This window comes from Osmerus eperlanus, chromosome 8 (assembly GCF_963692335.1).
Source record: "Osmerus eperlanus chromosome 8, fOsmEpe2.1, whole genome shotgun sequence".
Classification (NCBI taxonomy): Eukaryota; Metazoa; Chordata; class Actinopteri; order Osmeriformes; family Osmeridae; genus Osmerus; species Osmerus eperlanus.
Genome location: NC_085025.1, coordinates 20,358,256 through 20,371,689, shown reverse-complemented (window position 1 = coordinate 20,371,689; position 13,434 = coordinate 20,358,256). Strand labels below are relative to the sequence as shown.

The 13,434-nt window shown below is 40.0% G+C and overlaps 1 protein-coding gene across 2 annotated transcripts in view; it reads right to left on the bottom strand.

Moving 5' to 3' along the window:
- Positions 1–13,434, bottom strand: part of riox1 (ribosomal oxygenase 1) — a 34,781-nt gene that overhangs the window by 2,713 nt on the left and 18,634 nt on the right. For both annotated transcript variants that reach the window (XM_062468466.1, XM_062468467.1), the window contains exons 5-9: positions 12,104–12,203; positions 11,907–12,020; positions 11,709–11,815; positions 11,483–11,590; positions 4,667–4,701 (exon numbers count right to left, since the gene is read on the bottom strand). In XM_062468466.1, the coding sequence (XP_062324450.1) occupies positions 4,667–4,701; positions 11,483–11,590; positions 11,709–11,815; positions 11,907–12,020; positions 12,104–12,203 (464 nt within the window). The remainder of the gene's footprint in view (positions 1–4,666; positions 4,702–11,482; positions 11,591–11,708; positions 11,816–11,906; positions 12,021–12,103; positions 12,204–13,434) is intronic.

Genomic DNA, 13,434 nt, shown 5'->3' with positions numbered 1-13,434 from the left:
GGCAATATACCGGTATTTTGTTTTCATATCACGGCGCGTATGTTAATGAATCAGAATTATTCTAAACTGACAGGCGTGTGTCCGTCTTTCGCAATCAGGATCCTGCCATGCCTTGATTTCTCCATATACATCTTGCTAATAGGAAACGTCTGAAAAGCCATTCGTCACACACGTTGTGTCAATCTCTGAAGATCCTGCAAGGCTTGATTTTAACACTTGCTTGGAGGTAAATCAGATATTTTAAATACCCTGCATGCCTTTTGATGGGCTATCAATTAACCAGTTGGCTACCAATTCATATATGCGCAATTTTATGGCACTAGTAATTGGAGTAGTCAATCATTACAGGCCAATAAAAAGTAAAGAAAAGCGAACTTTAAGGAATGCTGTTTTAAAATGCTATGATAGCCGGGCCTACATTATTTATGTGTACACATGGTCTAAACGCAGTTCTAAATTCAGTGCACAAACAAATTCAGGTAAGTAAACATTCATAAATCTTGTATTCTTTATATATACACAGACACAGATCAGCCACAACATTACAACTACTGACAGGTGAAGTGAATAAGACTGATCTTGTTATGATGACACCTGTCAGTGGGTGGGATATATTAGGCATGAAAGTGAACATTTTGTCCTCAAAGTTGATGTGTTGAAGCAGGAAAAATAAGCGTCTGGATTTGAGCGACTGTGACAAGGGCCAAATTGTGATGGCTAGTCGACTGGGTCAGAGGATCTCCAAAACTGCAACTCTTGCAGGGTGTTCCTGGTCTGCAGTGATCAGAGCCTATCAAAAGTGTTTCAAGGAAGGAAAAGTGGTAAACCGGTGACAGGGTCATGGCTCAATGATGCACGTTGGAAGCGAAGGCTGGCCCTGTGGTCCGATCCAACAGACAAGCTACTGTAATTCAAATTGCTAAAAAAGGTCATGCTGGTTCTGATAGAATGTTGTCAGAACACACAGTGCATCACAATTGGTTGCGTATGGGTCTGCGTAGCCACAGTCCACTGTCATAAGTGCCGACAATGGGCATCAGAACTGGACCACAAAGCAATGGAAGAAGGTGGCCTGGTCTGATGAATCACGTTTTCACGTGGATAGCTGGGTGCGTGTGCATTGCTTACCTGGGGAACACATGGCACCAGGATGCACTATGGAAAGAAAGCAAGTCGGTAGAAGCAGTGTGATGCTTTGGGCAAAGTTCTGCTTGGGTCCTGCCATTTCTGTGGATGTTACTTTTACATGTACCACCTACCTAAGCATTGTTGCAGAACATGTACACCCTTTCATGGAAACAGTAATCCCTGATGGCAGTGTGTTGGAAAAATTGAAGATGTAACACATTTATCCTGTATAAGAATGATTCTGTGTTCAGCATTCCTTGGGTGCAAAGAGGCCTACCCCCAAATCTGAACTCTGGGTAAACATAAAAGACCCTTATCTTGGGGCTGAGGACTAGGAAGAAGGGGGTTGGTTTGGTTGTTTTAAGGAGATACTTTGTGACAAGGACTATAGGTGGAGACGCAAGGTCTGGTGACCATTTGTTGACACGTATGTGAAGGAGTTTACGACCCCAGGACCGGAGATCCTGTTGTTGTGTTTCAATCAGGGTTGATGTCGTAAACACGCACACATGTAAACACGCACGCACACGCACGCCAGGTCTATGCAAGAGAATGAAGAAGCGCCATGTGACATTTGCATGCCTTTGTCTTAACCAATGACTGTAAAGAGCGGGGCTGCTTAAATAGGTAGCTAGCGCAACATGCTAGAAGACAAACTTTGTAGCACAATGGCGTGTGATGTTTTTCTCTCCTTGTGGGCCGGCCGCAAGCAATAAAGCTTTCTTAAACTTGTTCACCGACTGACTGTGCAATGCTTGATAGATTAATATTTATGACACAGTGACATCTTTCAGCAGGATAAAGCACTCAGGAATGGTTAGAGGAACACAAGTTCAAGGGGTTGACTTAGCCTCCAAATTCCCCAGATCTCAAACCAATCGAGCATCTGTGAGATGTGCTGGACAAACAAGTCCGATCCATGGAGTCCCCACCTCGCAACTTACAGGACTCTCTAAAGGACCTGCTGCTAACGTCTTGGTGCCAGATACCACAGAACACCTTCAGAGGTCTACTGGAGTCCATGCCTCAACAGGTCAGGGTTTTGGCAGCATAAGGGGGACCTACACAATATTAGGCAGGTGGTCATAATGTTAAGGCTGATCGCTACACACAAACACACTGCCTTTTTATTGCTTTATTGAACAGTTACAGAAAGACAGGAAATGTATGGGAGAGAGAGGGGAAGACATGCAGAAATGGCCCGAGCCGGAATTGATCCTGGGCCGCTGCGTTAAGGCCTCAGCCTGTATGGCCATGGTAGTGGTAAGCCATTGGGGTGCAAATCCGGGATTTGTGAGTACACACTTGTGAATGAGGCCCACTGTATTTATTGCCCAGCCATAAAAACTTAACTAGGGGTGGGGATAAAAATCGATCACATTTGAATCACGATTCAGTCTTCTAGCGATTCACAAATGTAAAAAATCGTTTTTTTGTATTTTTTTTTAATAAATGTAATGTAATTTATTATTATTTTTTCTTTTTAATTAAAAATCATGAAAGAATCCTCCTTTTTAACCTTTAGATGCATGAGTTCTAAATATTTCCAACGGTCCCCACAGCGCAAGTTATTTTTCTGAAAAGGTAGCTAGTTAGCTTTAGTTAGCTTCCGGGACAAGTTACCTAGCATAATACTCGTAGCAATGCTACTACCATGCTAGTGTTACTTCTTAGCCTTCTCATTAGTACATTTGAAGCCATATTAAAAGGGTTTACATTTACATTTTACATTTAGTCATTTAGCAGACGCTCTTATCCAGAGCGACTTACAGTAAGTACAGGGACATTCCCCCGAGGCAAGTAGGGTGAAGTGCCTTGCCCAAGGACACAACATAATTTGGCACAGCCGGGAATCGAACTGGCAACCTTCTGATTACTAGCCAATTCCCTAACCGCTCAGCCACTTGACCTGTTTTGTCACATAGTTTTTGTCAATCGGAAAATATTCAATTGGAATGTTCGAATCACATATGCGACATTACGCTGTGGGACTCACATTCGAACAATCACATGTGTGATGCTACTCTTTAACGGGTTAATAGGCAAAGCCGAGAGACAGGCATGTTTCACCTTTGGCGACCTTTAATGTTCACAATAATTTAATCTAGATTCCATTTCAACGACTTCCTGAGAGATTAGTTTTTGTAAATTTAGTTATTCCCTTTGGCGACCATAGAAAGTCGGGCTGGGCGATAAATATTATCGAAGTAATGACTTCCCTCAATAAAGATATCATAACATTCATTAATTTTCAATAATGTCGATAGAGAATAATTAGAAACAGCAGTCCATTTAATTTCTGAGATGCAGCCGGAAGTTGCGGAGAAATGGTATACGCCCCTCGAGTGGAGTAGCTAATGTGAACCGCGGAAAATGAGTCTTGTTGCTGAAAACAAGACTCAGAGGCTGTCAGATGGCTGAGCGGTTAGGGAATCGGGCTACCAATCAGAAGGTTGCCGGTTCGATTCCCGGCTGTGCGAAATGATGTGTCCTTGGGCAAGGCACTTCACCCTACTTGCCTCTGGGGAATGTCCCTGTACTCACTGTAAGTCGCTCTGGATAAGAGTGTCTGCTAAATGACTGAATGTAAATGTAATGTAAATGAAAACAGTGGCAGCGATAGCCATGGCGGGGGAGCAACTACCAATGAATAAATTATATAAAGGATTTGATTTCTTCAGTTATTTGGAAGTGGTTTGGCTTTTTGAAATCTGACAAAGAGCAGAGCAATGTTCGGTGGAAATTGTGTCGTAAACAGGTGGCTACCAAGTCTGGTAATACGACAAACCTGTTTACCACCTGAACAGACTTGGTCTTTGTTGCCTTCTTTGTTATAAGTTATAATGCAAATTGATATGCACTTCAGTTTTTTGTTTATCTTGTTCATAACGTCTAAGGGTTAGGGTTTATAGCTTTCACATTGTTTTGTGAATGATAAAATTGTGATAAATATATTTAAACCTAGAGACCAGACAGACTTGGTCTTTGTTGCCTGTAGACAGTAACTACCTCAACTTAAGCTGGCATTAGCTAGAAGTTATAATGCAAATTGATATGCACTTCAGTTTTTTTATTTTGTATATCTTGCTCATAACTTGTAAGAGCTTATAGACCTCTAAAAAAGAAATGTTGTGAGTTGACAGTAAAAAAGAAACATTGAAGTCTTTGGTTGTACAGGCGGTCTTGTCTGAAACAAATTGTATTAATAGTCTTAATTATCGTTATCGAATGGAAATATAAATATCTACCGTGATAATTTTTACCCATATCGCCCAGCCCTAATAGAAAGGGAACGTTTCAGGGTGGAGCAGAGTTTACAAGGGCCCCTACTGGCATGCTTTCTCATTTCAATGTCTTTACCTTAAAACCTGAGGTTTGTGAAATTGTCATAAGCATGCAAGAAGCTGTGGTATATATGAGTGAGTCAATCTCACCTAGATAAAGCAGAACATCATCTAAAGTAAAATGTTGTGCTCCTCATCTTTAAAGACAAAGCCTCTTCTAGTCATTTTTCAATAAAAAATTAAGGACAACTTACAACTTGACAAAACAGGCAGAACCTCTTCTTCTGACCTGAAATGCAAAACAAATTCATGTTTAAATGTATTTCTGCAATTTACCAATTTGGATTTTTTAATTAATGGGTAGTGCTGATGTTTGCAGAATTTGAACTTTGTCAAGGAAACCATATGGTCGATAAATGAACTGTCACATCCACTCCCTCCTTCTAGGGCATTCACACAGTGATGCAGCGGCCAATCAAATCAAATATTATAGTAAATTTGACCTCTTCAAAGGGTATTGGCATGTCCCTTTAACATCTCGGGCACAGGAAGTAACTGTTTTTATTACTCATTCAGGGCTTTACTCGTACACTGTTATGCAATTTGGTCTGTGGAATGCACCTGCAACATTCCAGCATCTAATGAATATGGTAGTTTCTGGGTTGGACGGATGTGTAATTGGATGTGGTAATCTATAGCAACACCTGGCCGGCCCTGTTTCAACGTTTAGCCAGAGTGTTTTGACAGTATAACAAGGACCTAATTAGCCGATTGAATGTTTAGGATGTCCCTGTGTGTTTGTTTATACTTGACTGTGTCAATCTTGTCAGCTGACTATAAAATGCTGATAATGTCGGGCTACTACAGACCAACTGCAGTCAAGCCTAACCCGCAACGTGTTTGACATCCTTTAGCCAATACATTTTATGCTGAATGATTGAAGGGATAGACAACAAACGCTCTAATGAAATAATCACAGACTAACAACACATAAACTAGAGAGGGTACAATTTCTGGGGAAATTGTAGGGTGTGCTTGCTTGCGTCGGTTGCACAGAGGTCCGTTTTTGAATGACATTTTTACAACTGATATTTCTGTATATTTTATATAAAAATGCATACTTATTATTTATAAAGATTACAAAAAAAGCTGTGCGTGCACCTATCAGTCTGCCTATCACCAGATTCATCACAAATTCACAAACATATTACTGGCAATTTTCAAGTCGGATCTCATATTTGCTGCGGCAAATATGAAAGTAGGCCTATAGGCTACGTGCACACTACATTAGGCTACCATTCGCGACAAAATAAATGGAGACAAAATAAAACATTTGCAGGCTCGCATGAAGTGGGATTCGATCGCACTAGAGCAAAAATACGTGCGCACCATAGTCCGTTGATTTACACCGCAAGCTATCCTAGCTCCCAAATTTTAGCTAAATCGTTACGTATTTGTTAACTACGTTGGCCTTCAGGTAACACTTTGATTTGGCTTCTTCTGAATCAACTGGTTCCCATAGACACTACCCGAATGTAGGCTACTATGCACGTATTTGGGGTTGTTTCGAGGCAATAGTCGTATTTTCCACGTCGCTGCTAACCCAGACAATACGATCAAAATACGCGTAACACAACATGGAAACATTCAATTCCTATGCGATTTTGTGTATCCTATGGCTTAGTGTTTCTTCGCTATATCTTTTGGAATCAATTCATTTCATAATTGTATATTCTGAACAAATGTAGTGAGCACTACATTACAGCCATTCACGCCATAATAAATGGAACTCCAAATACGTGATGAGTAGCCTACATTCGGGTAGTGTCTACGGTAACTAGTTGATTCAGAAGAACCAAAACAACATGTTGCCTGAAGGCCACCGTAGTTAACAAATTTGTGACTGAATTCTTGACACACATGTGCTTCAGTAGCTCGCGGTGTAATGCAATGGATTATAACAATGCATGTGTTTTTGCTCGTGGGTTCGAATCCCACTCGAATCTTATTTTCTTAGCTTCCATTTATTATGGCGTGAATGGCTGTAATGTAGTGCTCACTACATTTGTTCAGAATATACAATTATGAAATGAATTGATTCCAAAAGATATAGCGAAGAAACACTCAGCCATAGGATACACGAAATTGCATAGGAATTGAATGTTTCCATGTTGTGTTACGCGTATTTTGATCGTATTGTCTGGGTTAGCAGCGACGTTCTTAGTATGAATTTTTAATATGTGGTGTCAGAAGGAGCTGTGATGTCGTGGAAAATACGGCTATTGCCTTGAAAACAACCCCAAATACGTGCATAGTAGCCTACATTCGTGTAGTGTCTATGGGAACCAGTTGATTCAGAAGAAGCCAAATCAAAGTGTTACCTGAAGGCCAACGTAGTTAACAAATACGTAACGATTTAGCTAAAATTTGTGAGCTAGTATAGCTCGCGGTGTAAATTAACGGACTATGGTGCGCACGTATTTTTGCTCTAGTGCGATCGAATCCCACTTCATGCGAGCCTGCAAATGTTTTATTTTGTCTCCATTTATTTTGTCACGAATGGTAGCCTAATGTAGTGCGCATGTAGCCTATATGCCTACTTTCATATTTGCCGCAGCAAATATGAGATCCGACTTGAAAATTGCCAGTAATATGTTTGTGAATTTGTGACGAATCTGGTGATAGAGGCAGACTGATAGGTGCACGCACAACTGGGGAACCAGTTAAATTGGGAACCAGTTGGGACGTAACACCGGCAGTAGAAGACGGAATCGCGATTCAAACAGTACCATCTGCTAACTGAAAATATGCCCCCCAAAACGTAAATAAGCTTCACATTTACTTAGTGGAAACTGCTCATTCATAAAAAGCTCACTGGTAGCGATCATTGTCAGTAACAACGCAAAGTGCGATATAGCGCTGTGTGGAGAAGCTGCCCCGGTAAATTGTACTACTACAGTACAGTACAGTAGACTACTGCTGTGTTCGTCTTGGTAGCGATTGCGTTGGTTGAATTGGATTTAACGTTCCGTTGTACGGTTTAGGCTGAAATTAATTATTTTCATGAACAGATTGACAAAGTTTAGGCTGTGGCAATGAAGTTAAGGTTAGTAGTTAGATAGACTTTTGATTTAATTAAGGGGAGTGCCGAACAAACGCTGTTTGACTTCCTACAGCTGTGTAGATGTTTTTATAGTGTCTCGCGTAGGCTACAGCGTTGCAGTGAGCAACACTGGTTTGAAACCACAGGTAATGATCATTTCACCCACAAATCGTTTACTTGTAATGTAATGTCATAATAAATATTACAACGAAAATGTATTTGTGAGGAATGTTTATTTTAACGATTGAAAACAGATGCATCATAGACCACTGTAGTATGTGTTGCCCAGGCAACAGAGGCTAATGTCATGCTAATGCTTCAGTGAAATAGTAGACTACCGTTTCCGAAAGTAGATGTGGGCCTACTTCCTTAATAATGTCAGCTAATATTGTACATTACATTTCACAATTGTGTTTCACATCACAAAGTAAAATGAGTAAATAGCTATCACCCTGGCCTCTTTGCTTATGGCGTTTTTGCAGCTGCCTTGCAGTAAAGCTATAGTTAGCCTAGCTATCCCCCAAGTTAACAGATGCCAAACGAATGTTCTGCTACAGGTAGTCACGCGTGTTTTTGTGACGTTAGTGACGTAGTGACGTTAGTAACGTCAGTGACTGTGGCTAGCAAGTTAGCCACCGTTAGCTTCACTTTTCGCAATTTCTACTTAAACCATGCAAAGAAACGTAAATAAAAATACAACCAACGCAATCGCTACCAATACGAAACTTTTGACACCTAGGTTGTTTATATATGTCTATATGTCCAAATATTGACTGATCCTTAGGGGGGCGAAAATAAACAATAATAAAAAAAATTATATTTATATATGTGAGAGAACAAAGGTTGTGCCCTCGCCGAAGGCTTGAGGACAGATCGACGAGAAGGCACATTCATTTTCCGACCCGGCCTTTGCTCTGCGCAACAAGCGCCATCTAGCGATCATTACATGTCAGAAACAACGCCGCTGTCCGGAGACTGTAAGTAGGGGAAAAACAGCTTGGCGCTTCGTGTTAATTAACTTTTTTGTGCGTACAGAGTACGTTACATTCTTTTGGTCAGTTACAGGCCCAATATAGGCTATTTAAAGAGAAGGGCTCAAATAAATATATATTGTGCTTTGATGGTATATTGCTGGAATGTTAATTATTTAAGTTGTGTGAGATTTCTTCTTTGAAAAGCAAAACAAAGTAAAAAGCACATTTAGCCCATTTGATTTATCCAATGACAAAAAATACTGCACTTTCACTGAAAAACCGTGTTCGGCCTTCGGCCAAGTGTTTAATTTAGTTTGCTTTCGGTTTCGGACGATCATTTTCTTTTCAGGGCATCCCTACCATAGGCTGAATACAGTCATGCATCAACAGTAGAGATTAAACAACATAAAATTGGCTACTGTAATGTTGGATCAGGTTTCTCAGATGATCGAAAAGGACGCTCAGACGTGGTGGAATTAAATACAATTAGCTTTATTTACTTCAATACAGGATATACACACACTGGGTATTTCGCGCATGAAAAGCCCAACTGTTGCACAAGCACACGGTTGCTTTATACTCATAAAAAGTCTGCCCCTTTTAAACATAAATGTGTTTCAAGATAAACAGTTGTTACCTGTTAATTTCCCTCTCTGCTCAATATTTTATATGCCAAGGGGGCCGGTCTGACATTCAACTCAGAGTTGCAGTGTTCTAATGTCCTAATTTGGTTATGGGATAGAGCCCATGAGTTCTTCATTACTTGCTTATCAGTTATAACAGGCCTCTAACACCTGGAGCAGAGTTCAGGGTATGGACATTTGTTCCCTAACTTTCCATTTGGATGGATACTAAGTTTCCCTCACGTCAATCCTCCTCTCAAGGATCCTTCCCAGATCAGCCTGGTTCACATGAGGACAGACATGAAATATTTAAAAGGCAGTCTAAATTCAATAGGGACCGTCCTCCAGTTTTCTGCTCCGACAGTAACAAGAGCTAGGGTTACCTGGGCCTACATCTTAAGCAACGTTTTGCACATTTTTGCTAAATGTCTGAACCGGTTGTCTCATGAACTAGTCTTACAGTCCAAAACAAGTCCAAAAGAAAATTGTTGAGCAAATTGTTAAATTAAGTTTTTGGTTATCACAGCATTTGCCTTGCTAATATTATAAAAATTATTCATTTACAGGAAGTGGAACCATTAAGGGCGAACGCTAACATGTATTTTTGGTGTAGGATTGATGTAAAGTGTAGGGACATCTCGTTAATTCAAGTGCTTGGGGCGTGCAATCATTTTAATTTTTTAAGTAATCTATCAAAATAAGGTTATTTTTGAGGTTGGCTAAAGGTATACCAGTCTTAACTTGTGTTACAGTAATATGATTTAGCCTACTTAAATTATTTCCAACTAAAGAAAAAGTCCACTCTGTCCCAATCCATTGAATCCAGTTTATTACACCCTCAAATAAAAACGTATTGGTTAGCTAACAAAGCTTTGATTGTGTCCAACGTCTTTAGAAGACTCTCTGAAAAAGAGAAAGTAAAAAACGGGAAAAGTAAAAAACTTTTCCCGAACCCCATGGGGAGGAGGGCCACAACATCATGACCACCAACAAAACTCAGCAAGGATTGTTCTTGATGTGTTTTTGAAAACCGACTGATGCACTGAAATCCCAGACCTAGTACAGAAGCAAAATCCAAATTGAGAGGAAGTACGTAGGAGGGCAGAGCCAGGCTAGCCCACTCCCCCCATCCTTTTGATGGGGGGAGTGGGTCTACATGAATCCTATAAGTGACTAGGGTTGCCACCTTCAATACAGAAAAATAAGGGACGCCTGCCTCAGCGGGAGGGGGGGGGGCAGTCTATCACAACAACTCACGTGGTCATATCGTAATAGCTGAATACACAGCTGACGATAATAAACACAGGCCAACACAGTTTGACAGTGAGACCACAAAAAAGGCTTGTGAGACGTGAACCATATTTTATTAAATTATTACATTAACAGATCCATAACTTATTAACTTTAAATTAAACAAATGCTTTGATACTCAAAAAAGTATATTGGGAAAAAATATATATAGTGCAGGAGACTTGCAAAGGATCTTCCATGAACATCATGAACATGATAACATCAGTGGACCAGAAATAGTAGTGTGCAGTATTGGAGCATGTCAAGCCTACTTCCTTTTATAAGTGTACTTCTTATTACGCGGGGGGGAGCTGGCAAGCAGCTCCAGATACTCTCCGCCAAGAGACCCGCCCTCCTCTGACTCTGATTGTCCGTGACCCTCAAACAAACCGATCAAACCAACAATGGCAGAGAGTATTACCCAATCAGGGGTAGAATAGGACGAGTCTTCACAGAATGCGGGTGGGATGATTTGCATGGGATGCTGCATTGAAGACAACTCTGAAAATACGGGACAAAACCCGTTCCGTATTGATTCAAAATGGGACGCGCTATTTTATTCTCAAATACGAGATGATTCCGTATTTTAAGGGACGGGTGGCAACCCTATAAGTGACCTATATTGGATTTGAAACAGCGATTTTAGCCGACAAGTTTGCATCCCTGCTTTTCCCACAGGAATAAAGACAATTTTTAATTTTAACACCTGTTTTTTTCTGTCTTATAATCGATTCATATATGTGTTCCTACTGTAACCTCCTGTTTTCTGATGACAGTCACAGTTCTATAATGTAGTATCCGCCTGCCGATCATAAAAACACCTATTGGCTGTATGTTTTTCTCTATTCACTATAAAAACATCCTCTGACCTTCATACATCAGAGACACTTTGGTAGTACCACTGTGTCTGAACTGATCATTTTTATCTTGAGGTGTTTGTTAAACTCTTTCCAATTTGCTGATTGCTAATACTTCATATTGCTAAACCTGCATCTATTGTTATTTAATCTTTACTGCCAGAGTAGTACTTTTCATTAAAAAAAAATCATAAATGCTTGTGTTGATTGTAATTAAAATTACCTGGGGTTGTATACTCTCCAATGCTTTTTCCCTTCCAGCTGAACTACAAATGCCTCAATGTCATCATAATGAGGAGCAAAGCCCTGTGTTCCAGGAGGTGTCAGATACCTGAGGATATAAAAATGATGAACTCTTACTCATCTTTCAGATCATTTTACTATACTGTTCTGACTGCAATGCCACTAATCTGCTTCTGTGGATGCAGTTGTCTCTATTGGCTACTCACACATTGGCTCCTGCCATACTGCCAAAGTGCTCTTGAAGGATGGACAGCACATTCCACACAGTGGAGGAAAAAGCCTGTGGATTCACCATGCGCAAGGAGCAACCATTCTGGGGATAGGAGGGAACAGGCTGGAGTTCAGTACCATCAGTCATATCAGCTCTTTGAATGTGGAATGAGAAATCTGGTAATGTGGTTTACCTCATAAAAATCCCATACAGTGAAGGGCAAAGCCCTTCCTGGAGGGTTGTGTGTCTCTCTCTTGCCATTGGTGTAGCTGGTGATGTCCAAGTTGACTCCATATTGAACATCATCCTTATAATATTATCAGTAACATTAATTTTGGGGGTCAGGAAGATACAGTATGATAACATAAAAAACATGAAGAAAATACTTGCATGTCTCAAGATGCGATCAAACTCTGCTGTGGAGAACAGTCCCTTATAGTAATCTTCATTCTTGCGTGAAATGTGAATGGGCTTCTTTTCCCAAGTATCCCTGAGAATAATGAAGAATGTAGTCAAGAGAAAATCAATAAAGATCTATCTCCACTGCAATCTGAAAAAAAGAAATGGGTATGTACACTATGGGAAGAAAAATGTGTCAGTAGACAGTGAATATGAATAATTTCTATATATAATAATAAAAATAATAATCTGAACTGCTCAACTTAAATAATTGAAGAAAAACAATGCATTTGCTTCAGTTGTTGCCATTTACTTTCAGTTTACTGAGACATCTGGTCGCCGAGGAACAGCCATTGCGTGCAGATTCACTCCTTTTCACATTTTAGGTTTGTATAAATGCATGTATAAATGCATCAGAAGAAGCTTTATTTCTGTGTTTATGTAAATGATAGCATAACTGTAACGGTTAGAACTGGTGGTGAATATACGGCACAGTTTATGTGCCTAAATCTAAGTAATCGGGCACAGCCAAGTTTCTGTACATATGATAATGGATGTTAACTAGGATATGAATGCTTTGCTCCATTCCTGCTATGAATCGAGCCTTTGGCTTTTCATGGACATGCTTAAAACAGAACATTAAGCTCTGAGTATCATGTCCACAGAACAGAATTTGACAATTTCTGAAGGGAAATGCGAATTTCTAAAACATAAAAAGGAGTTATTTGAATCTGCACTCGACTTCTCTCTCTCGACAGCATGGGTGTCTCAGTAAGCAAATGTAATTGCAAGTACTACATTTCTATTATAAGAACTAAGTAGTGTTTAATTTTCAGTAAGGTTTTAATACAGTTTCTGAGCAAATAAACGTAATTTCGTTTTACATCCAATTTCAAGTTCCTGTGCCAGAAGGAAACATATTGGTTTTGTTGGTATTATTATAATTCTCTTTCTCCAAAAACCTCAATAACTCCTTTGACCCTGCGTAACTTTTTCTTCTAATTCTGTACGCTGAAACGAGACCGCGTATAAACTTTGCAGAACCCCTGGGCCAATTTCACCCTTTGGCGGCACTACAGGGACTGTTCCAAATCTGCCCCATAAGCAGGGCACTACACTGCGACCAAAATGGTTGCATTTGCAACCTTTTGAAATGCCATTGCGACCGTCATTTTTAATGGGTCGCAAATGTATCACTGATTATTTTTGTGCTTACCTTTGGTTTTTGGCAATATGCTATGATTTGTTATGCGCATTTATTAAAACAGTAATGTTTATTTTAAGAATACATTTTATAACGTGCTCTGAGCATTCAACACAAA